The following is a 24,649-nucleotide window of genomic DNA, read 5'->3' as shown; positions in this document are numbered from 1 at the left end:
TTTCCTCTAAAACAAAGCAGATTCTGAGTGGGGGACAACTGAAAGACTCCCCTGGTCTTTCTGGAAGTCAAGTCTAGCAGTCCTGTCCAGACATGACCCCAGCTTTGGAGATGGGAGAGGAGAAGTCAACGCCGCAGGGAGCAAGAACATTTTGGGGACTGTGTGGCTGGGGTTGAGTGAAGGAAGAGAAGAGTATGTGAGCCCCCAAAGAGGACTCAGTAAAGAGTAGTAAGAAGAGTTGAGGGCTAGGGTAACAACATTCACATTCCAGAGTCAAAATGTGATAATAATATTAACCTGCTAAAAATAAAAAAGTCAAAGAAAGATAAAAATGAATAAGCCAAGGAAAAAGTACCCAATCACTGAAATTCCTTTGTTGTAAAGGATGATTTAGGATTATATTCAGTGGAAGAGTGTGTGATTTAAAAAGAAAGCAACTATTACCCTAAAGCATAAAGGCAAACGGTCACAAACACAAAAAAGAAATTTTGGATGAAAGTAAAAAAGAATTCAAAAATCAAATCATATCTAAAAACTTAGAAAAAAATAAAAACTTATCAAGAAAATAATCAAAAAACTTAATCAATGGGAAAAAGAGAAAGAAAGTCTTCGGGAGAAAAACAGAATCTTTAAAATCAAATGAGGACAAGGAAAAATTAACAGAAAAAAACAATCAAAAAATTTGAAGAAACAGTTAAGAAATTAGAAAAAGATAGAAAATCTTTTATTTTAGGTTTTTTTTTCTTTGCAAGGCAAATGGGGTTAAGTGGCTTGCCCAAGGCTACAGAGATAGGTAGTTATTAAGTGTCTGAGGCTGGATTTGAATTCAGGTACTCCTGACTCCAGAGGTGGTGCTCTATCCACCATGCGACCCAGCCACCCCAAAGATATAAAATCTTAAAGGAGAAAGTAACTCCTTGAAAACAAGAATTGGACAAGGGAGACTGAATGAACTTATAAAACACCAAGATAAATAAAAAAGCAGAAAAAAATAAAAGAGAATCTGAAACCACTCATTAGAAAACAACTAATCTTGAGAACAGATTAAGAAGAAATGATATAAGAATTGCTGAAGTACTTGATAACTATGATCAAAAGAAGTATCTGGATACAATGTTACAATAAATTATTAAGGAAAATTGCCTTGAAGTTCTAGGCCAAGAAGCAAGGTAGAAACAAAAACTCCACTCCAACTGAAAAAAAAACCTAGGAAGAAAATTTGGTCGGTTCTTTTTTTTTCAATATTGAAGAGGCCCAAAATGACATCACTATGTTTGAGTCAAAGTACAATGTGACCGACTGTGGCTGATCAGACTAATAGGAGAAGGAACATTTATTAGAATGTCATAGCCAAGGTTCAAAACTCCTGGGTTAAAGAAAAAATATTCTAAAAACAAAGGGGGGGATTGAATACTGTAGAAAAATAATAAGGTTTTCACAAAACCTAGCAGCTTCTGTATTAACAACACTGTAGATATTAGAACATTGCATTTTAAAGAGCAAAGGAGTGGGGTTGCATCCATAAATAACAATTTCTTATTCAATAAGAAATTTCAAATCATTCCTAGAACAAAAAGCCCTTTTGGAAGAATTTAAGAATGTGTTTAGAAATCAATTGCGGGGGGTGGGGGTGGACGCTACGTGGCACAGTGGATAAAGCACTGGCCCTGGAGTCAGGGTTCAAATCCAGTCTCAGACACTTGATAATTATCTAGCTGTGTGGCCCTGGACAAGCCACTTTTGCCTTGCAAAAACCTAAAAAAAACAAAAAACAAAGAAATCAATTAAGAGAGATCAAGGTAAAATGAGAAAAGATTAAACCAAGAGAAAATGATGAAGAGAAAACCAAAAAAACTTGAAATAAAGAATTAAAAACATAAGGAAAAGAAATAATTTCGTAAAAAATAGAATTCAACACTGGGAAGCAAACAACATTATAAAAGATCAAGAAATAAAACAAAATAAAAAATACCAAAATAATAACAAGAAAAAGTGAATAATTTGATCAGAAAAGCTGCCATTCTGGAAAACAGGAGAAATAAAATAATAATACTCGGACAACCTGAAAATAATGATTAAAGAAAAAGAATCTTGATGCAACATTGCAAGAAATTAACGAGGAAAAATGTTCTGAAGTTCCCAAAAATGAAGACAAAGAAGAAATGAAAACATCCACCAATCACCAGCCAAAAGAGATTCTATGAAGTAAACTTACAGGAACGTTAGAGCCAAGTTTTCAAGGCTAAAGAAAAAGTATTGGAAGCAACCAGAACAAACCCAGTTTAATTATCTTGAAGCTACAATAAGTTTTAGAGAAGACCCACCAACTATTACATTGAGGGACATTAGTTCTTGGAATACTATATAGCATAGAGCTAAAGAACTGGGGTAACAACAAAGGATAACTTTCCCAACAAACTATCTTCAGTATTAAAGAAAGGAAATGTAAGAACTTCCAATACTTCAATAACCCCAGAACTTAAGGGAAATTTGACAAATACCATCTGTGAGTAAATTAAAATAACCATTAAAGATCAATCATGTGGGTCTTAAAAAGATCAAATTGTTTCCTTCTTATGTGTGAAAATATTAGGAGTATGCCTAGACTGTTGCCATTATTTGTGTAGTTTCAAAGACAGGCTTGAGTTGACCTGAGCATGATGGAATGATTCCAATAAACAAAACTATGAAGGGAAAGAAAAAAAGAAGTAATTATGCTATAAACATGAAGTATAAATGGAAAAACTGATGCAGAAGAAAGTAATCTGGGGAAGGTGGATAGAGTAGGTTCCTTATTTTCATTGGTAATGGGTGAAAAACATGTTTTCTCAATGTAATTGAGATTGTAATGCAATTACATTTCTCAATGTAATAATTCTTAATATAGTAATGTATACCTGCATACACACACAGATATATGGATACTACATACACACATAGAAATATACATACATATATACCAAAGACTTCAAAAATTTTACATATTTTTATATTACAAATACATAATGTATAAATAGATTAATTATATATATATATATATATATATATATATATATATATATATATATATATATATGAAAATTTTATATATAGACTTCCAAGTTGATAAAAAAGAAAGAGAAGAAGAGAAAGGATTAGAGAAAGGATAATGGATGGAGGCTTCTGGGAGGATGAATACATTAAAGATCAGGAGGGCAAGGTAGTAGGTAGAAGTAAAGCAGAGGAAACAGGAGGGATAGGGGCATTAGAGTGAGAAGGGTAGTGAGGAAAAATTGGGAGAAGGAAAATATATACAAGTAATTAGAGTTTAGAAGGTGAATGAGTGAAGAGTTAGGGGGCGCAGTCTGACCTCAGACACTTAATAATGACCTAGCTGTGTGGCCTTGGCCAAGCCACTTAAGGCCACTGCCTTGCAAAAAAACAAAACAAAACCCTAAAAGGTGAATGAGATGAATTGACCCACAAAATGAGATCTTCATGCCACAAAAATAAAGAGCAGAAGGTGAATATATTATGTTTAAAAAAAAAAAACACCCAAAAACCAGGAGCAGGAATCATGGTCTCAGAAAAGTTTAAACTAAAATAGATTTAATCAAAAGAGAAAATTAGGAAAACTATGTTATGTGTCAACAATATTATTCTATATTGTTACAGATCATTTAAAATAACAAGACAGGGGGCGGCTAGGTGGCTTAACTGATAAAGCACCGGCCCTGGAGTCAGGAGTACCTGGGTTCAAATCCGGTCTCAGACACTTAATAATTACCTAGCTGTGTGGCCTTGGGCAAGCCACTTAAACCTGTTTGCCTTGCAAAAAAATAAAAACAAACCTAAAAAAAAATAAAATAACAAGACAGTCTAAAATACCTGAGAGTATTATCAAAGTAGACATAGGAAGTCTTTGAAAATTACTACAAAATAAACTTATACCTAAATGATTGAAGTCATCTTTTTTGTTCATTGAAAAGAAATACAATTTAAAAAAATTGACAAATTTACGTAGCTAATGTATTGTTCAATGTCAACACAATTAAATATTAATAAACTATCTTACCAAATTAGAAAACATAATAACCAAGTTCATTTGGACAAACAAAACGTCAAGGATATCAAGGTAATCAATGAAAAATGTGAAAGAAGTGGGTCTGGTCATTCTAGACCTCAACCTGATTTATAAAATGAAAATTAGTAACAACTTCTGACTCAAAATTAGAGTGCTGGATCAGAATAGATTGAAACACATTCCAACATGTTAACATAGAACATGTTCCAACATATTGGTACTCTAGTAGATAATAGAGACAAAGATCCCGGCTTTTAGAACAAAAACTTGTCATTTGACAAAAAGCTGCTGGCAGGGTAGAAATTAGGCATCAACGAGATCTCAGACTTCCTACCAAAAGAAGGTCAAAATAGGCACATAGTTTGCTCCGAAAAGCAAATTACTGAGCAAATGAGGCAAGCATGGAATTGGTTATTAATAAATTTAGGGGTAACAGGAAGAAAATTAGGCCAACAAAAAAAAAGAGCAATGCAAAAATCTAACATAAACAACTTTGATTACATAAATTTAAAAAGCTTTAATGCAACACAAAATTAAAAGGATAGCAGGAAAGTAGGGAAAACATTTGTAACTGATATTTCTGGTAAAGGCCTGATTTCTCTACTCGAGAGAGGAGTGAGATTTGCAAAGAAACAACTCATTCACCAATTGAGAAATCATCAAAGCATATGAATAGGCAGTGTTCAGAAAAAATCAAAATTCTCTATAGGTATCTGAAAAATGTTCTAAATCATAATTCATTCATTAGAAAAATGTAAATGAAAATAACTTTAAGATACCAGCTCACATCCATCAGATTGGATATTATCACAGAAAGGGAAAATGAGGAATGTTGGAAGTGATAGTGGAAAACTGGGACACTGATGCACTGTCGGTGGAGCTGTGGACTGATCCAACCATTCAGGAGACCAGTTTGGAAAGTTCCCCAAAGGGCTATAGAGTTCTGCATATCTGTTGATCCAGCAACACCACTCCCAGTTCTAGAGCCTAAAGACGGTTTCTTAAAAGGGAAAAAGATCATATTATACAAAATTATTTATAGCATCTCTCGTGGAATCTGAGAAATCAAGAGGATGCCCGTCAACTGGGGACGGCAAAACAAACTCTTGTGGGATTGTGAGGGAATATTATGACAATATAAGATAAGGTTAATACAATATAATATGATAATAAATGACAAGCCAGATGACATGTGTAGAGAATGACTGAAATGGAAATGATTTGCAGCACTGCACATGTATAACCTCTTTCAGACCACTCATAATCACAGTGAGGGTGGGGAGGCATGTTTGTGTACTTTGTATGTTTGTTTGTGTCTGTGTGTGTGTGTGTGTGTGTGTGTGTGTGTGTGTGTACACACAATACTAGGCAGGCACTAAGCCAGTTCATGAGGGGAAGTGGTCCTTCACTGTAATGAGAGAAGTTAATTACAAACAGTAAGGACCCCAATTTCAGTAATCAAGACCCTAGAGCCCCATGAAACAGTTTAAAAATAAGAAGAGAACAGGGTACTGTGATTACTATTAGGTTCAATTTAAAATTACTTTTTGGTGAGGAAATGATCCATAGGAAGGCTTAGTCAGCTTCATGACCCCCTCCCCTCCCCTATGTCTACAGAAATGAACTGGGTTACTCACCTTGATCTGGAGGTTTTTCTTCATTCTCTTAGAAATGAATGACATAAATTGTTATGTGAGTGAGGGGAGCAGTTTTAAATCCGTATCCTCCCTTAAACCTCCAGAACCGTTGGGTCCAGTGGCCAGATATGAATCCCTGGATTCATAGGCAATCAGGGTTAAGAAACTTGCCCAAGGTCACACTGCTATTGGGTGGCAAGTGTCTGAAGCTGAACCTGAACTCCAGTCCTCCTGGCTTCAAGGACAGTGCTCTATCCACTGTACCACATAGATGCCTGTCCTTGCTCTAGTCAAAGGAGAGACTGCACTCACCTGAAGTGGTGGTCCGAGGCACCCAGGGGCCATTCCCTCGAATCCAGGATCCCTGTGTAGGTAGCAAGGAGCAAAGTGACTCCATGTAGTCAAGTTCCTCCATCTTGTTGCAGGTCTTTATCTACCTTGGGGTCCTGCTTCTCCCACCCTTCACAGATTCAGAAAAATAACAACAGCCAGAGTTCTTACTATCACAACTTATGCCTAAGCAGGAGAGGTTTTAATACTCTGCCTTTCGGATAGCCAGGAGACAGCCTAGAGACACCTGCAAAGTCCCTCCCTCCCTTCTTTACCTCTGCTTAGAAAAACCCAACATCCCCAGCCCATAATCTTAGTCCTGGGCTGACTACTTTGGGATCATACTGTGAGACTGCTATTTGGCAACCTTTAGGACCTGCTTGGGCCAGACCTTGGCCCTCTGCAGACTGATCTGGAGGAGGCTGGGGGAGGAAGCCTGCCTCCTCTTTAGGGCAGGAGACTGGCCCCCAGAGATTTATAAAGGGTAAGCTTCAATGGGAGTTACAAAGGCCCTGGTCCTGCCCTCAGGGCACCTGGGGTGGGGACTCTAAATACACACAGGTCACCTTCCCTTTGAGCTGCTCCCATTCTGCCTTCCTCATAAGGGGCAGCCCCCTCCCCGATGAGGGCACGCCATGCTGGGCGGTCCTGGCCAGTGTCCCCCAAGTTGTACAATCAATTCTAAAGCTCTCCAATGAGGCCTCCAGGGTGTCCCGGGCTTCTTGTGACACCCACGGGAGCACTTTCCCTGTCTGAGATCTCCATAAAATCGTTTCTTGGGCAAGCCTAAGCCTGGCATTCCAACAGAGTCCAACCCAGTGGAGTTGCACTCTCTGCAATGTTGTGTCTGAGCCCATATTCTCTTTTTTGCGTGCTTGCTTTTTATTTTTAACTGCTCTTTTCTTGAGGCAATGGGGTTGAGTGACTAGCCCGAGGTCACACATCTAATCATGTATTAAGTGTCTGCGGCTGCATTCGAACCCAGGTCCTCCGATTCCAGGGCCAGAACTATGTGCACTGCAGCACCTAGCTGCCCCCATATTCTCTAAGACGGAATGGACATTCTCGGACAGCAGATTTCTGATCAGAAGTCAGTTTCTAAGCTCTACCTCCTGGCTGTCCGATGTCAGCCCCCGCCCGGCCCGCCGCGGTCCTATGCGGGTGTGGCAGCCGCTAGTACCCGACCCAGACATCTTCAGGCAAGGGGCACCCCGGGTGCGCAGAGGCAAGGCCCACTTCCTGGGGGCATCAGCGCCATGCCTGCCATGGGGATGCCCAGGGAACCTTGTCAGCCTCAGGGACGTGGTGGCCGTGAACTCTCCGGGGCGGCCTGTGCTCCAGGGCCGGCAGCCCCCCAGGGTGGGCTCCACGTTGGCATGCCGAAGGATGCCCCCGGCCATGGGCTTCGGGAAGATCCTGGGGAATCCCAGAGGGCGATGCCGGCCCACGCTTGGCGCCACGGCCCGGGGCGGAGGCCACGAACGGGCACCCGAGGCCGGGCCGGGCCCTGGGGCACGGGTGCGGGGCACGGAGGGGCCGCGGGCCCGGGAGCGGCAGGAGACGGCCGGGAGCGAGGGGCTCCGGCCGCGGCCCCGCGGGGGGCAGAGCACGGGGCTGGGGGAGACCGAGGCAGGAGGGGCCGCGGGGGGCCGCGGGGGCAGCGCGGAGGACTCTGGGGAATGGGGAGGAGTCGGGGGGCTCCACGGGGGGAGGGGCCCTACCTGGAGCCCGCGGGCGCAGAACGAGCTCCCGGGGAGGCCGAGCAGGCGCAGCGCAGACTTCCTGGTACCCAGCAGCCCCGCGGGGCGGGTGTCAATCCCAAAAGTACCGCCCTCTTCCACCGGATTCTCCAATCACATCTAGGACCCGGACTCCAGGGACCAATGGAACCCGCCTCCCGGAGCCCCGCCCCCATCACGTGCCCTCCCTTCTCCACTCCCATGCTCCGCCCCCACCACAAACCCCGCCCCCCTCCAAGCTGCTCCTCTCAGACAGCCCCTCCCCTCCGGTTCCCCCCTCCCAGAGCGGGGCCCAGGTGCATCTTGGGAGCCCTGGCAGTGTGCATCCGGGCTCTCCCGTGGGCACTGTCCTGTGGGCCCTCCCCCAGGAGACACGATGCCCTTCCCGTGGGGCTGGGAGGGGAGGGATGAGGACGAGGGGCAGGAGAGGCCATTGGGGTGGAGAAGGCAGAGATGCCCTGAATGGAAGCGAGCACACCCGGCCGTGGGCCTGCAGGCTCTCAGCTGGACCGCGGTCTGTGGTCTTTTGCTTTGGGTCTTTCTCCTTCTGGGTTGTTGGCCTTCTGGATGGCCATGTGACTGGACTTAGAAAGTCAGCCTCTAATCTGGATGTGGTCAAATGAGGAATTGGGCTGGAGGAGAGCGTGGTTACATGGATCACCTTTATTTGGTCATTTTTCCCTTAATATGGACAAAATGAACATCTTACTCTTTGAGGAAATAGCAAAGGATCTTGTGAATGCGCCATTTCCATGTAGGACGTGGGGAACTCAGCAAGGGATTGCTCTGGTACCTTCCCTTTAGGCAAGGGCATGCAAACTTTAAAACTAATTTCTCATTGGAGGACAATTAATAAACAGGAAATCATCAACACTTGGAAATCTGATTTCCAGTTGCATGAAACAGCAGAGACTTATCACACCTCAGGGAGAAGGAACACTGGCAGTTTCCTGAATTCAGTGAAGGAGCTGGCCCATCTCGCAAAGTTCCTATGAACAATCAAAAGATAAGGAAATCACTAACTGATGGATCAGTGCTTGGGTTGTCATTATTCAGGTTTGTCTGTGGCTTCTTAAATACTTTTAATGTTTTCTTGACAAAGATACAGTTTTGTCACTTCCTTCTGCAGATCCTTTTATAGATGAGGAACTGAGGCAAAAAAAGTCATTACTTGCCAGACTCACACTTGTGGTAAGTGGCTGAGGCTGGATGCGAACTCAGCTCTTTCTGACTCTGGAATCAGTACTCTACCTACAAAGTCACCTAACTGACCCCAGTTCATCAGTACAGGACAAGGGTTCTGATGGAACACATGATTTCCTTGAGATGTACAATTGTACAATGTACAACTCTAATATTTAATTGGCAAAAGGCAAGACTATTTTTTTCCTTACAATTTAAGTAGCTCTTTGGTTGGCTCTGGGAGGGGAGGGGAGGGGTGGGCTTTGGTGTAAGTGAGGAGCATCTCTGCCTGTAGACTAGTGGAATGCCATTTGAGGGGCCTCCTCTGCTGGGTCAGCACTTTGGCTTGGCCCTCCATCCTTTTGCCTACTCCTCAGGTTAAGTGGATCCCTAGGGCTTTCTTGAGGTACAGTGGGCTATTTCTGGGGAAATCTTGAACCTGCTTTGTAAGGTGAAAAGTGTCAGAACTTGTCCAAGGGGACAAAGACTTATCCAAGACCCCAGTGGCTGAAATTGCTTTATTGTTAAAAGGAAAATAAACATTTTGTTCATCCAAATGCTTACATACCATGAATTTGATTTACTTGTATCTGAGAACACTCACATTGAATCTATTAAACGCTCTGACTGTCCAAGCCTTGGATTGTGCATTTGACCGACAGAGGTGGCCCTCCAGGTTGAAGTTCTCAGACTGGTCCTGTCTATCCCATTGGATAAGCCCCATCACCTTTTCTGTGTGAGAGCTCCTCAAGAATGACTGCCGCTCTGACTTTGACGCAATAGAGGCTCAGTCTTTCCACATTCAGTTAGTAGCCCTTGCTGGAGTCTCCTACTTGGATAAAAAATCTTTGTTAATTTTACACTGGCTCTAAATAGGCTTCTCTAATTTCTTCTGCTACAGACAACTCTAGAAAAAAATATGGGTTGCTAGCCCCCTGTTGATAGTGGATTGCTTGTCCCCCTCCCTGATGCTTGTTAGCTATTTCTGCCATGCCTTGTGATGCCCAGAGAGAGGGAGCCAGGTAGAAAAATTAGCTGCCCTTTAACCTCTGCCCGTTCCCCCACCTCTGAATCTATTACACTCTTGGCCATGTCCTCCTTGCTCAGCTTCCTTTTCTTCTCATTTTCTTCCTCTAAACTTATGTTAAAGAAGGACCCACATCCACTAGTCCTTGGTTGGTGCCAGGACCAGAAAGGTGCCCAGACTTTCCCTGATATAACCTTAAGGACTTTGTGAAGAGAATATTTTCCCTTCAGTATGATGTGTCCTGTTAAATGAAGAATTTTCTTCTGCTGTGTTTCAAGAGGCCAAAGGAGATTTGGGATTGGATTTCTTGTCTTCAAAACAAACAAAAGAGAGAATCCTCTGGGTCCTAGGAGGTCATTCCTGGGGATTTTCCCATTTCCCTTGACTACAGGTACATTTTTAGATCTGCTCAAATGCATGGGATCTAAATCTCTTTTGATCCTGGCAGCTCAGTGGGAGAACTGAAGCATTTTCATTCATCAGGGCTACAGCTAAAGAAGTGAGCAAAATCTCTTTCAAAGGAATCTCTTCCTGATTTCTCCCTTGGCCACTTAATGGAAAGTTATTAATAATCAAAGATTTGTCCACACAGTAGGGACTTAACAGGAAGTGCCCCCCCCCCCCAGTCCATCACCTTCAGTCTTCAGGGCAAGTAGAGAGAATGACTCTGTTGGTTCAAACCAAATTAGCAAAGATATGACAAGATGAAGAATGGGCAAATGCCCTTCTGGGAGCATTGTTTTACTCAGAGACACTCAAGAAGTAAAACTGAAGCTTTTTCCACTCAAAATCATGTTTGGAAGAACCTTTGTGCCAATCTCTCCCATCTCCCATCTCCCTGCCTCATGTTTCTTCATTGGGACACTGGGGTGGCGGTGGGGAGTTGAGGATGATGAGGAGTTCCTTCCACCAAAAGACATAGCCATATAGTTTTTTTTTCACTTTAAGTCTGGTCTCTCTAAAAGCAATTTGTAAAAGAAACATACAAAGACATGATACTTCACACACACCCCTACATATAGACAAACTGATACTTTCCCTCTATAGGCAGTACAAAAACTCATTTACTTTCTCTTTCAATGTCATTATCTTACTTCCCAAGGATACTTTAACTTACTGATCAGAAACCTGGGACAAAGGCAGGGCTATCATTTTCTTTCTTTTATTTTATATTAAATTTTCAATTGATATTTCACTTCCTTTTTCCAATAATGAACATTTTGAAGTTTTTTTCAACATTCATCCATTTGCATCTGTATACTGTTAACTTACATAATTTCCTTTCACCCTCACTTCCTACCCCCCCTCCCCTCAGCAGTGAACAATCTGCTGAATGTCATACATACACATTCGTGTTTAACATGTTTACAGATTGATCATTTCCTATATGAGGAATTAGGATTAAGGGAGAAAGAAAATCATCAGTGACAGTAGAGTTCATTCAGATTCCGTAGGGTTTTTGGTTTGATTTTGTTTTGCTTCATTTTCTTCCTTCCATGGTTGTCCCTGCTTTCTGAACTGCTGAGAGGAGCTGCATCCATCGAGGTTTGTCAACTCACAATGTTATTGTTAATATGGACAGTGTTCTCTTGCTTCTGAACACTTTACTCAGCATTAGAATGTTGCATAAATGTTGTACAAATTTCCTGTAATTTGTTCCATCCTCCTCTAGAGTCCAATCATTACAAGAACACTCCATAATATTCACATACTATAAATCGTTAGCCATTCCCCAATGGATAAACAGCCCCTGAATTTCCAATTCTTTGCCATTACAAAAAGCAGCTATGAATGTTTTAGAAAATCCGGGTCTTTTCCCAATTTTTATAACTTCTTCTGGACATAGGCCTAGTATTGCTATTTCTGGTCACCTAGGTGCCCCAATTTCGAGCATTAATTTCTTCACTTGAAAACTGTCTGTTTATAAATTTTGACCATCAGTTGCAGAATGACTTGTAACCTTAAAAATTTGATGCAATTCTTGATATATTTTAGAAATGAGAGCTTTATCAGAACTCCAAGCGGTGAAAATTCTTTCCCAGCTTTCTGTTTTCCTTATAATGTTAACAGCATTGATTTTATTAATGCAAAACCTTTTTGACTTAATATAGTCAGAATCATCCATTTTGCCATTTATAATGTCCCCTATTTCTTGCTTGGTCATAAATTTCTCCCCTTTCCATAAACTGACAGATAGAGTGCTTCTTGATCACTTGACTGGTCTTTGGTGTCAGTCATCCTTTATGTCCAAATCCTGTACCCGCTTTGACCTTATTTTGGTCTAGGGTGTGAGATGTGGGTCTGTGCCTAGTTTTTGCCAGACTGTTTTCCCGTTTCCTGAACATTTTTGTCAAATAATGAGTCCTTACCCCAGAAGCTAATGTCTTTGGGTTTGTCACACAGTAGAATATTGGAGTCAGTTACTACTGTTTCTTTTGAACCTATCCTAAACCATGGATCCATCACTATATCTTACCCAGTACTAGGCAGTTCTGTTGACTGCTGCTTTGCAGTATAGCTTTTGCTTGGTAGAGCTACTCCACTTTCAGCAGTTTCCTTATTATCCTTCACATTTTTTGCTCCGAATTAATTTTGTTACTCATTTTTCAAGCTTGGTTAAATTGTTATCTTGTCATTTGTCATCTGTCACGAGCCCTGCAGTCAGGAGTACCTGAGTTCAAATCCAGATTCAGACACTTAATAATTACCTAGCTGAGAGGCCTTGGGCAAGCCACTTAATCCCATTGCCTTGCAAAAACTAAAAAAACAAACAAAAAAAGAGATAGAAAAAGAAATTCCGTTTAAAGTTACTGCAGACAATAATTGCTGAACGAGACAACACGGAACCTGTTGCTGAACAACACCATCACAAGGCGATCATTTTTATGACATTTATATTTCAGGCCATGAACTCAGAATGAGAATCTTTACCAAAAACCAAGAAGCTGAGAATAGAATACAGACTATGTGACTGGATATGCTTTGTCCATGGGTACTAGACAATTTACACTTTCAATCTTTGCATTTCCCTTTCCCTTTCATTATTATTTTATAACCTATCCTAACCATGAACATATGCAATTTCCATTGTGATCCTTCTAAATCTTATTTTGTTGCTATTGCTATATCCAGTGTGACTTGAAGAATGCCAAAAGGGACATTTGTATTTACCTGAAGCATGAGATTTTATTCTGATCCATTACCTTTGGGAACAATAGATATTACGTAATTTTTTTAAAGGTCTTATCAGTGGCCTGTGGGAGATATAAAATTCCCCCTAGTTTGTCTGAAATTGTACTCCATTGTACAAACTCTGGTGTCTTCTCTTAATCAATATTTTCCTCCAGTTGCCATAATACTAATAGTTTTTTTTCTTATTCTGAAGGTGTTTTTGAGAATATCAAGGTAGGTTCTTTATCACAATGCTAGTTTAAGAAACTCAGATTACATTCATAAGGTTTATCTGCAGTATGAATCCTCTGATGTTTAGTAAGATATGACTTGCTTCTAAAAGCCTTTCCATACTCATTACATTCATAAGACGCCTCTCCAATGTGCATTCTCTGATGTTTCCTAAGAGTCTCCTTCAATGAAAAAGCCTTTCCACCTTCATTACATAAGGTTTCTCTCCAGTGTGGATTCTCTGATGTTCAGTAAGACAGACCCTTCGTGCAAAAGTTTTTCCACATTGATTACATTCATGACTTTTCTCTTTAGTGTGGATTCTCTTACGTCTACTGAGATTGGACTTCAGGGAAAACGTCTTTGCACACTGATTACACTCATAAGGTTTCTCTCCAGTATGGATCCTTTGATGTGTAGCGAGATATGACTTGCGTGTGAAAGCCTTTCCACATCGATGACATTCATAACGTTTCTCTCCAGTATGGCTCCTCCAATGTATAGTAAGATGTGATTTGCTTGTGTAAGACTTTCCATATTGGTTACATTCATGACGTTTCTCTCCAGTGTGGATTCTCTGATGTACAGTAAGACGGGCCCTTCGTTTAAAAGCTTTTCCACATTGATTACATTTCTAAGGCTTCTCTCCAGTGTGGATCCTGTGATGTCTAGTAAGATATGACTTGCATGTAAAAGCCTTTCCACACTGATTACATTCATAAGGCTTCTCTCCAGTGTGGGTCCTCTGATGTGTAGTGAGATATGACTTATTTTAAAAGCTTTTCCACACTCATTACATCCATAAGGTTACTCTCCAATGTGCATTCTCTGATGTTTCCTAAGAGTCTCCTTCAATGAAAAAGCCTTTCCACATTGATCACATTCATAAGGTTTCTTTCCAGTATGGATTCTCTGATGTACAGTAAGATGGGCCCTTCCTGTAAAAGCCTTTCCGCATTCATAAAATTTCTCTCTCACGTGAATTCTTTGTTGTTTAACAAGAGAGTCCTTTAATTAAAAACCTTTCCCCATGGATTAAAATCGTGAGGTTACTCTCCGTTTCCAGTTCTCTGATGTGTAATGCTGAATTCTTTCCACATGAAGTTATAAGCACTGTCATTCATGATTCTTTGCTTGTGAGTTTCTTTCAGAGAAAGGTTTAGTTTTCCAATATACTCCTTTATTTCACATCTGCTCTCTTCTGAAAGAACTAAACAAGAAAGCAAATATACACCAACAGTATAGTCTCACATATGTGTATTTCCCCTTCCTGGCACTGGTAGAACCTAAACTCATTAATTAGTTATCCCCTCCCCCAGAAAAAAAGCCATACTTGAATCTTTCATGGACAGAAACAATCAGTTTATAATGGCACTAGCTTATATCCTGAGCATCTTTTACTTTATAAAGAGTTGCGCATGTAAGCCCAACAAACATCCACTCCACCTGTGACACAGGCATTCTCATGACATTTCCATGACATTCACAATGTAAGCCATGAGCTTAAACCCAGATGTCTCTGTAGGAGAAAGTGAGGCTGGTGAATTGGCATCACACCCCCTCACTCAAATGCAATTCATGGGCTTGTCGTGGCATCACCCCCCTGATATCATGGTCTTCTTCCAAAATGAAGGACAAAGACAAACACGATTCCTCCTACAGAAAATGACTAATATGTAAATATCTTAAACACAGATGTACATGTACTATGTTCACTAGACTGTTCGTTGATCAGGCAGGGAGATGGGAAGGGAGAGTGGAAGAAAATTATGTTACACCAATATCCATGTGGATGATTGTTGAACAACATTCATAATATATAATTTAAAAAAAGATAGAATTTTAAAAAACTATACATTTGGGGCAGCTAGATGGCGTAGTGGATAAAGCACCGGCCTTGGAGTCAAATCCAGTCTCAGACACTTAATAATTACCTAGCTATGTGTCCTTCGGCAAGCCACTTAACCCCATTTGCCTTGCAAAAACCTAAAAAAACAAACAAAAAAAAAAAAACCTGTACATTTTCAAGAAGTATCTTATCTACCTCATCTTACAGACATCAAAAGCATTCTTCTCCTTTTTGATCCCATACTAGATGAAAAGATTATTCTTATGTTTGCTAAAAAAAAATCCTTTTACATGTGAAAAATGTTGTCATTCCTTTTCTTTTTCTTTTTCCTTTCCCTAACAAGACATCAGGCAGCTGATATCATGACAAGCAATTGAATTGAATTTACAGAGTAGGTGCTATGCCAAATCGATAGCCTGACTTTCTCCTCTAGAGGCATCTGGGACCAGTGGTCAAACAGATATCAAAAAGCCTGGAGATGGCCCTAGATGTGAGATCATCAGGGTTAAGTGACTTTCTCAGGGTCACACAGCTACTAACTGTCAAATATCTGAGGCTGAATTTGAACTCCAGCCCGCCTGTTTGTAGAGAAGGTTCTCTAATCCATTTTGCCACCTAGCTGCCACATGTGCAAGTAATCTCATTCCAAACCTCAACTACCTTGGAATAATCTTCAGCTGGTTCCTCCATATTTTTTTTTAATACATCTCACTCTTCCACACTGACTATTTTCATATTATAACAAATAAACCCAGTTCAATTTAATCTTCGAACCACTCTTACTTGATCCATGCATCCCTATGTGATTCTCTCCAATATCTTTCCTTCATTTCATGGCTTAACAGATAGGGGTAATCTTTTCCAAATTCTGTTCAACTCCTTTCCCCTGTATTTTCTTTTTTCTTCTTTCAGCCTCTTTCCAGGCCTCTGTCCAATATATGACCTCCAGTAGACACAAACTGATATATCTATGTGGAAATATGCTATATACATTTCTAATTCTCAGTTCTTTCTCCAAGTACAGATAGCATCCTTCTTCAATTGTCCTTTTTATATAATTTGGGTATTTTTAATAGTCAAACAAAAAAAGAAAATGATCAACTTCTCAAAATTGCTAAGATTTAATGGCTATTCCTAATTCTGATCTTTCTAGTCTTCTCTGCAGGCTTTGACACTGTCAGTCTCCCCTTTTTTTCCTATTTCTCTTTTCAAGATTCTAGTGACATTATTCTCTCCTGTTGCTACTTCTCCATTTCCAAAAGGAAACTCATTCTCTTTGCACCAGCCCTCCCATCTTCTTGTATTCCTAATGCTATCCAAGGCTTCTCCCAATAGTCCAATGCAATGCAGTACTCATCAACTCACACGCATTTCCACACCTGAGCCACATCTTCAACCTCTTGCAAAGTCCTCTTGATTCTGCCTTGGTGACATCCTTCACGTATGACCCCTTCTCTCTCAATACTGTCACTTTCCTGTGTCTGACCATAGTCACTTCACATCTGAGCTTTTGTAAGACGCTGCTGGTTGTTCCAGCTGCATCAGGTTAACCCCAGTCTAATCATTCCTCTATCCCGTTGTCAAATTCTTCTTTCCAAAATTTTCACCTTACCTTAACACCACATTCTCAACAAGTCCCAGTGACTCCCCAGAAAATGGATCAAATATAAAACCTTATCTACAGCTATTAAAGCACATTACCTAGAGCCCTTCATCTAGGCTTTCAGTCTTCTTTCACCCCGTTTCCCCCAAATATGCTTGAATCCAGTGATATGGGCCTCCTTTTTGCTCTGAGGACAGCATGTTCTACCACTAAAATCCATGGTTATTCCCTTGCCATCCCTAGAATGTGCTCTCTGGCTTCCCTGATGATCAACCAGAGACCCCATTCCACAATAAGCCTTTTCCCATCCTTAAATTTTGGGTCTTCCCTCTCTTAATTATTTCCACTTCTATCTTTCAAAAGACCATTGAATCCAACTTTCTTATTTTGCATACGGAGAAAGTGAGGCTAAGTGGTTCAATGACTGATCCAAGAAGGCACTGTCAGAAAATATCTGAAAAAGAATCCCAAGGCAGGTGTTCTAGCCCCCCCCCACTTCCAGCCCTTGCTTCACTGTACCACATAGAAGCCCAGCCATCATAGCTGTCCTATACCTGCTTTCACGTCACTCACCTAGACAGAGGCTCCTCAAGCCTTCCTTCTCCAGCATCCACAGAACTTTCCATTGCTCAAAATAAGAGATCACATCTTGTCTGGGACCCGGAAGCCCTGGGCAGGGAAATCAGTTGGAGATGAAGATGGAGAGAAAGTTGCAATTTAGTTGTCTTCTGGAAAGGGCCATATACACGGAGCTGCTGCACTACGGGGATCACTCCATGAAGCTCACTCGTAGGAGGAGCTTGGACTCACCCATGAGTGCTTGCAATGCAAGGAACCCAAAATAAGATTTTTTGCCATGCAGAATGGCCCAATCTTCACACACACACCCCAGCCTAACAGGTTCCATTCTGGTAAGGACACCTCCTTCCAAAAAGGGTAAAATGTTAAGGTACAAGACCAGTCTCAAGCCTAGGGAGTTTTTTTCCTAGACCTTCAATTCTTTGAATTCTTTTGTATTCTATTGTATTCTTTGAATACAGATGGTATATTCCATCGTAGATATCCTAAAATTGTCCATGATTATTGTGCTGATGAAATGAGCAAGTCCATTGAGATTGACCATCACCCCCCATGTTGCTGTTAGGGTGTACAATGTTCTGGTTCTGCTCATCTTGCTCAGCATCAGTTCATGCAAGTCTTTCCAGGCTTCTCCAAATTCCCATCCCTCCTGATTTCTAATAGAATAATAGTGTTCCATAACATACATATACCACAATTTGTTCAGCCATCCATTCACCAACTGATGGACCTTCACTCAGTTCCCAATTCCTTGCCACCACAAACAGAGCTGCTAGGAATATTTTTGTACAAGAGATGTTTTTATGCTTTTTCATTATCTCTTCACTGTATAGACACAATAGAGGTATTGCTGGATCAAAGGATATACATATTTTTATGGTCCCTTGGGTGTAATTCCGAATTGCTCTCCGGAAACGTTGGATGAGTTCACAGCTCCACCAACAATGCATTAGTGCCCCAGATTTACCACATCCCTTCCAACATTGATCATTGTCCTTTCTGGTCATATTGACCAGTCTGAGAGGTGTGAGGTGGTACTTCAAAGATGCTTTAATTTGCATTTCTCTTATCAGTAATGATTTAGAGCAATTTTCATATGGCTATGGATAGCTTTGATTTCCTCATCTGTAAATTGCCTTTGCATATCCTTTGACCATTTGTCAATTGGGGAATGGCTTGTTTTTTTATAAATTTGACTCACTTCACTACATATTTTAGAATGCCAGTCTGCTTTTCCTGGCAATGCCAGAAGCATACAGGAAAGGATAATAGGGTGGTTCCCAGGACTCCTAAAGAAGAATCAAAGAACGGTTATTTATGGGTGCTATGGGGAGAGGTTGGGGAGAAGTTAATGGAACCAGGTTGAGATGAAGAAATTTGGTCCTGGTGTAACTTCTTCATAGAAGGATGGACTTGGCACACACTTTCCACTATCTAGAAATCTAGTTAGGGCAGTGGAGAGAACCCTTGGCCTACTCTGAGGAATGCCAGAGTCAAAATACAGTCTCAGACACTTACTAGCTGTGTGCCAAATCACTTAACCTCCATTTGCCTCAGTTTCTTCAACTGTCAAATGGGAACAATAATATTCACCTAACTTGGAAGGTTACGATCCAGATGAAGCAATATAATATGATATAGAAAGCCCTCATCTGGCAAGCAGCAGGTGAATACAAATTGTTATTCACTTCCCTTCCTTTCCCAACACCTTGGTGAGAATTTTAGGGCAAGAAGAAGGAAGATTAAGGACAGAACTACAGGAGACCTGCCCTTTCCTCTCTCTAAATTGCTCCAAACCCTCCACAGTAGGGAATGAAGATATTTCCATTGATAGTAGACTCAGTTACCAGGGGAATGATCTTTACCCACAGAGAACAGGTTCTGGGCATTCTCCAGCATGACCTCCTTGCACAACTGCTTCTGATGAGGGTCCAAGAGGCTCCGGCTCCTCCCTGGTGAAGTCCACAGCCACATGCTTGAATGTCACCAACTCCTAGACCATCAAGAGTCATTGAGGTGTAGAGATGAAAGATGTGAGAAGTAAAGGGTCCTGCCTATTCAATTCTAGATGGAAGCTGAAGCACAGAGAAGGGATCTGAGAGTCAATCACCTCTAAAAACTGAAGGTCATCAAGATCTGAGAGTCAGAGTCAACTCTAGAACCGAAGGTCATTAAGAGCCCAAGGGAATTCCGAGAAGTACATTTTATGATTCAGTTGCAACAAAACTGAGAAATCCTTTGGATTATAATGCATCATCCTGGGGGCATCTTGGAGGTTTGTGGTCTACCTGGGAGGTGGATTTGTGCAGGAGAAAGAGAAAAGGTGATGGAGAACTTTTTCCTTATCAAACCTGACAGAAGGGGCATCCTGAGAAGATGGGGGTATGGGTCAGATATGTACGGGCTCTCCAGGTTCCCTCCAGAAACTGACAGAAAATTTTCATGAAATGAAGGAAGAACAAGAAAAATAAAGGGGTAAAGTCCCAAGAGGATACTTGAGAAGGCTCAGAGAAGAATGTGGAGCTGAGGTTTGACTTGAGGGAAACACAGATACCCCACAGAATCATCCAACAGGAGACCATGAATAAAGCACTTTTCCCTCACAAACTTTCTTCTAAAGCAAAATAAATTCTGAGTGGGAGATGACTGAAGGATCCCCAAGTGGATCTGGAAATCGAGCCTGGCAGTGCTGACAAGACATGCATCCAGCTGTGGCTGTGGGGAAGGAGAAACCACTACCATAGAAAGCAAAAACATTTTGGGGACAGTGAGGCTGAGACTGAGTGGAGGAAGAGAGCAGACCCTGAGCTTGAGCCCCCAGACAGAACTGAGTAAACAATAGTAAGAAGAGTTGAAGACTAGGGCAACAATACTCACAGCTCAGAATCAAAACATTATGATAATATTAAGCTGTTAAAAATCAAATCAAATCAAATAATGATAAAATAAATAAGCAAAGAAAAAAGAACCTTATCAATGATAGTTACTTTGATGTGAAAGGAGATTAGGAAGCATATTCAGAGGAGGAGTGTGAGGTTAAGAAAAAAAAACCACTCCTACCCTAAAGCATAATAACAAATGAACACAAACACAGAAAGAAATCTTGGCAAAAAGTAAAAAGAAATTCAAAAATCAAACCAGAGAGAATGAGAAAAAACTAGAAAAAACAAAAGCATTTCACAAAAAAATTGAACGCAAAATTTAAACAATTGGATAAAGAGAAAGAAAATCTTTAGGTGGAAAATAAATAGGCATTTTAAAATCAAATAAGACCAAGGAAAAATTAGCAAAAAGCAATGAAGAAATTTGTTAAAAATCGTTAGCCAATTAAAAAAAGAGATATAAAATCTTTAAGAATATAACTCCTTGAAGGGGTGGCTAGTAGACACAGTGGATAGGGCACCAGCCCTGGAGTCAGGAGGACCTGAGTTCAAATCCAGCCTCAGACACTTAATAATTATCTAGTTGTGTGGTCTTGGGCAAGCCAATTAACCCTTGAAAACCCTAAAAAAAAATAATAATATAACTCCTTGAAACCTAGAATTGGGCAAGATAGAAGAAGAAAACTTTGAAGGATGTCTGAGTCAAGTTTCAAAATTCCCATGTTAAAGAGAAAATATTTTAAATATTTTAAAGCTTGGGAAATTTTATTACTTTAGAAAGATAATCAGGATTTCATAAAACTAGCAACTTCTACACCAAAACCATTATAGATCCTATGATACAGCATTTCAAAGAGTAAAGGAGCTAGGGTTGCATCTCAAAAATCACAATTTCTCATCCAATGAGAAATGACAAATAATACCAAATATGAAAAGAGTTTTAGGAAGAATTTAAGGTTTTTACAAGAGAAGTGAGAGCAAGAGAAAATGAGAAAAAATTAAGATTAACCCTAAAAAATGAAGAAAATGAAAAGAAAGTCAAATAACTTGAAATAATGAATCAAAAGCTTAAGAAAATAATTCCTTGAAAAACAGAATTGGAAAAAGGGAAGGAAATAACATTCCCAAAGACCAAGAAATAAAACAAAATCAAAAGAACAAAGATAACAGTAACATGTGAATGTGAATCATTTCACCATCTGTTCTGGAAACAGAGGAGAAATGATATAAGAATAGTTGGACTACCTGAAAATAATGATGAAAGAAAAGGAATCTTGCTACAATATTGCAAGAAATTAATAATTGCCCTGAAGTTCTACAAAAGAAGGTAAAAGAGAAATGAAAACGTCTACCCATCACCACCCAAAAGAGATTCTAGGAGGAAAACTTTCAGGGATGTCAGACCCAAGTTTGCAAGTTCCAGGCTAAAGAAAAAATATTGGAAGCAACAAGAAAAACCCAATTTAATTATCTTGAAGCTACAATAAGTTTTAGACAAGATCTAACATCTATTACATTGAAAGACACTAGTTCTTGGAATACTTTTATAGCATAGAGCAAAAGACCTGAGGTAATGACCAAAGGTAAGTCAATCAGGAAACTATAATCCTCAAAGAAAAAAAAGAAAAGGAAATTTAAGACTAAGTTTTTTGTGACACCAAAGCCAGAATTTAAGGAAAAATTGCCATATAACATCTGGGACAAAAATAAGGTCAACATTAAACAAAATTATAGGGTGCTTAATTAGATGAAATTCTTTACTTCTTACGTGTGAAAATATTATCAGTGTCGTTATGACCATTGTTATTTGGGTAGTTTGAAGGAAAGGTGTGAGTTGACTTGAGTATGGTGAAGTGATTCTAAAAACTAAAACTATGTAGGGAGAGATAAAAAGGAGTAATTATCTCATGAAAATGAAGCTTAATAGGAAAAAATGATACAGAAAAAATTAATAGGGAGGAGGGTGGATAGAGCTGGATCTTTGTTCTCTTTGGTAATGGGGGAGAAATATGTTTTTCACCCATTCCCAATATACTAATGTTTACATATATATGACCACACACACACACACACACACACACACATACACACATATATATGGGTATAAAAGGCTTCCAAATTCAGAAAAAAAGAAAGAGGAGAAGGGGATAGGATAAGGGATGGAGATTTCTGGGAGGATGACTAGGATTAGATCAGGAGGTCAAGGTAGTAGGTAGAAGAGAGGGATACGGGAAATGAGATGATAAGGGCTAGTGAGGAAAAATTGGAAAGAGGAAAACATACAAGTAATTATAGCTTAGAAGGTGAATGAGATGAATTGACCGCCAAAATGAGAGCGTCATGCCAAGGAAATAAAGAGCAGAAGTAGAATTTTAATATGTATTTAAAAAAAAAAAGCCAGGAGCAGTAATCATGATCTCAGACAAAGCTTAAGCTAAAGTTGATTTAATCAAGAGAAAATTAGGGAAACTGTACTAGGGATCAGGAATATCATTCTATATTGTTATAGAACGTTTTAAATAACTAGACAGTATACCTGCCAAAACAAAGGAATTCTTTGAAAATCAGAATAAAATGCTTTCTATAAAAATAAATCCATATGTAAATGATTGAAGTCAAAGCTTTGGTTCATGGGAATGAAAAATAAAAGTAATAAAAATATAGCCAATCTATTCAAAATATCACAATTCAATACTAAGAAATTATCTTACTGAATCGGAAAAATTAATCATCAAGTTCATTTGGATGAACAAAAAGGCAAAGATATCAAAGTAATCAGGGGAAAAAATGTGAAGGATGGGGGTCTGACCATTCTAGATCTCAATCTGTATTATAAAAAGATAATTATCAAAACAATCTCTGACTAAAAAGCAGAGTAGTGGATCAGGGAACAGATTAGGGAAACATTACAATCTAATCAATGACTGGTCATCTCGTCATCTCTACAGGAGAGAAACAAAGATCCAAGTTTTCAGAATAAAAACTCATCCTTGGACAAAAAAAACTTGGAAAAACTTGAAAACAACAGGATGGACATTAGATTTAAACAACTCCCACTTCATACCAAAATAAGGACAAAAGGGGAACATGGTTTGTTCAGAAAGCATGTTATTGCACAAATGAGGCAAGCATGGAATTATTTATGGTGCATTCTAAGGATAGAGGAAGAATTTAAGGGCAACAAGAAAAAGAGTAATGTAAAAATCAAACAGTTTTGATGGTGTAAAATTAAAAAAGGTTTTATAGAAAACAAAAGGGAAGCAGAAAGCTGGGAAACCATTTATAACAGATGTTTCTAGTAAGGGTCTGATTTCTCAGTTATGGAGAGAAGTGAAATTTGCAAAAATACAAATCATTCACCAATTAGTAAATCATCAACAGATATGAATGGATAGTTTTCAGATAAAGAAATCAAAACTATCTCTAGTCATATGAAAAATGCTCTAATTCACTATTGATTAGAAAAATGCAAATTAAAGCAACTTTAAGGTAGGATCTTACATCTGTCAGACTGGATAATAAGACACAAAGGGAAAATGCTAAATGTTGGAAGTGATCTGGGAAAACTGGGACACTGATGCATTGTTGGTGGAGCTGTGGACTGATCCTACCATTCAGGAGAGCAGTTTGGAATGTTTCCCAAAGGGCTATAGAGCTCTGCATATCTGTTGATTCAGCAACACCGCTGCCAGCTCTAGAGCCTAAAGACAATTTTTTTAAAAAGGGGAAAAGATGAAATTGTAGCAAAATATCGATAGCATCTCCTTTTGTAGTGCCCGAGAAAGCAAGGGGATGCCCATCAATTGGGGAATGGCCAAACAATCTGGTGTGGGATTGTGATGGAATATTATTATGTTATTAAGAAATGACAAGCAGGATGAAGTATGTAGACAATTACTGACATGGAAATGCTTTGAAGGGAACGACAGGTATGATATTTGTCGACTGCTTATAATCACAGGGAGGGTAGGGGATGTATATGTGTGAAAGTATGTGTGTCTATGTGAATGTGTATGGCTTGTATGCATGTATTGTGTGGTGTGTATGCTGTGTATGAGTGTGTATGTGTGTGTGTTTGTGTGTGCGATGCTAGACAGGCACAAAGAGTCAATTCACCACTGAAGTGGTCCTTGAAATTTAACTGTAATGAGGGAGAACTTAAAAAAAAAGGACACCAATTTTGGGTGGGGGGCTCAGTACTCAAGACTCCAAGGGCCCAATTTGAAACACAGAAGAAGTGAATAGAGCAGTGTGGTGTGGTTACTAACAGGTTCGATTTAAAACTACTTTTTGGTAAGGAAATGATCCATAAGGAAGGCATTGCCAGCTTCCTGACCCCTCCCCTATGTCTACAGA

The 24,649-nt window shown here is 39.9% G+C and overlaps 2 protein-coding genes across 3 annotated transcripts in view; both read right to left on the bottom strand.

Moving 5' to 3' along the window:
- Positions 1 to 7,818, bottom strand: part of LOC141497224 (uncharacterized) — a 38,344-nt gene extending 30,526 nt beyond the window's left edge. The window contains 2 exon segments of the mRNA XM_074199870.1: positions 6,013 to 6,064; positions 7,752 to 7,818. Of these exon segments, the coding sequence (XP_074055971.1) occupies positions 6,013 to 6,045 (33 nt within the window). The 5' untranslated portion in view covers positions 6,046 to 6,064; positions 7,752 to 7,818.
- A 1,641-nt stretch (positions 7,819 to 9,459) lies between these two features.
- Positions 9,460 to 19,396, bottom strand: LOC141497202 (zinc finger protein 829-like). 2 transcript variants are annotated; one of them, XR_012471245.1, is made up of 3 exons: positions 19,277 to 19,396; positions 17,406 to 17,501; positions 9,460 to 9,780 (listed from the first exon to the last, which is right to left on the bottom strand). XR_012471245.1 is itself a non-coding variant. In XM_074199850.1 (3 exons), the coding sequence occupies exons 1-3, from the start codon at positions 19,383 to 19,385 to the stop codon at positions 14,430 to 14,432; spliced, it is 366 nt and encodes a 121-aa protein (XP_074055951.1). In that variant the 5' UTR covers positions 19,386 to 19,396; the 3' UTR covers positions 11,360 to 14,429. The 2 variants fall into 2 exon arrangements, 1 of the variants encoding a protein (XP_074055951.1); XM_074199850.1 differs by lacking the exon at positions 9,460 to 9,780 and adding an exon at positions 11,360 to 14,590.
- Between the last annotated feature and the right edge of the window lie 5,253 nt (positions 19,397 to 24,649).

The sequence above is a fragment of the Macrotis lagotis genome, chromosome X (genome assembly GCF_037893015.1).
Source record: "Macrotis lagotis isolate mMagLag1 chromosome X, bilby.v1.9.chrom.fasta, whole genome shotgun sequence".
Lineage (NCBI taxonomy): Eukaryota > Metazoa > Chordata > Mammalia > Peramelemorphia > Peramelidae > Macrotis > Macrotis lagotis.
The sequence above is the reverse complement of the archived record's forward strand: the minus strand, read 5'-3'. Positions and strand labels throughout refer to the sequence as shown.

What these genes read in the sequence shown, in the direction of transcription:
- LOC141497202 (XM_074199850.1), bottom strand. Translation starts at nt 19,385, where the DNA reads ATGTGGCTGTGGACTTCACCAGGGAGGAGCCGGAGCCTCTTGGACCCT. An exon ending in CCAGAACCTGTTCTCTGTGG is followed by an intron (nt 17,502 to 19,276) that starts GTAAAGATCATT and finishes TTCCCTGCCCAG; the next exon opens with GGCTTCCGGGTCCCAGACAA. An exon ending in CTTGAGGAGCCTCTGTCTAG is followed by an intron (nt 14,591 to 17,405) that starts GTGAGTGACGTG and finishes TTTCTTGTTTAG; the next exon opens with TTCTTTCAGAAGAGAGCAGA.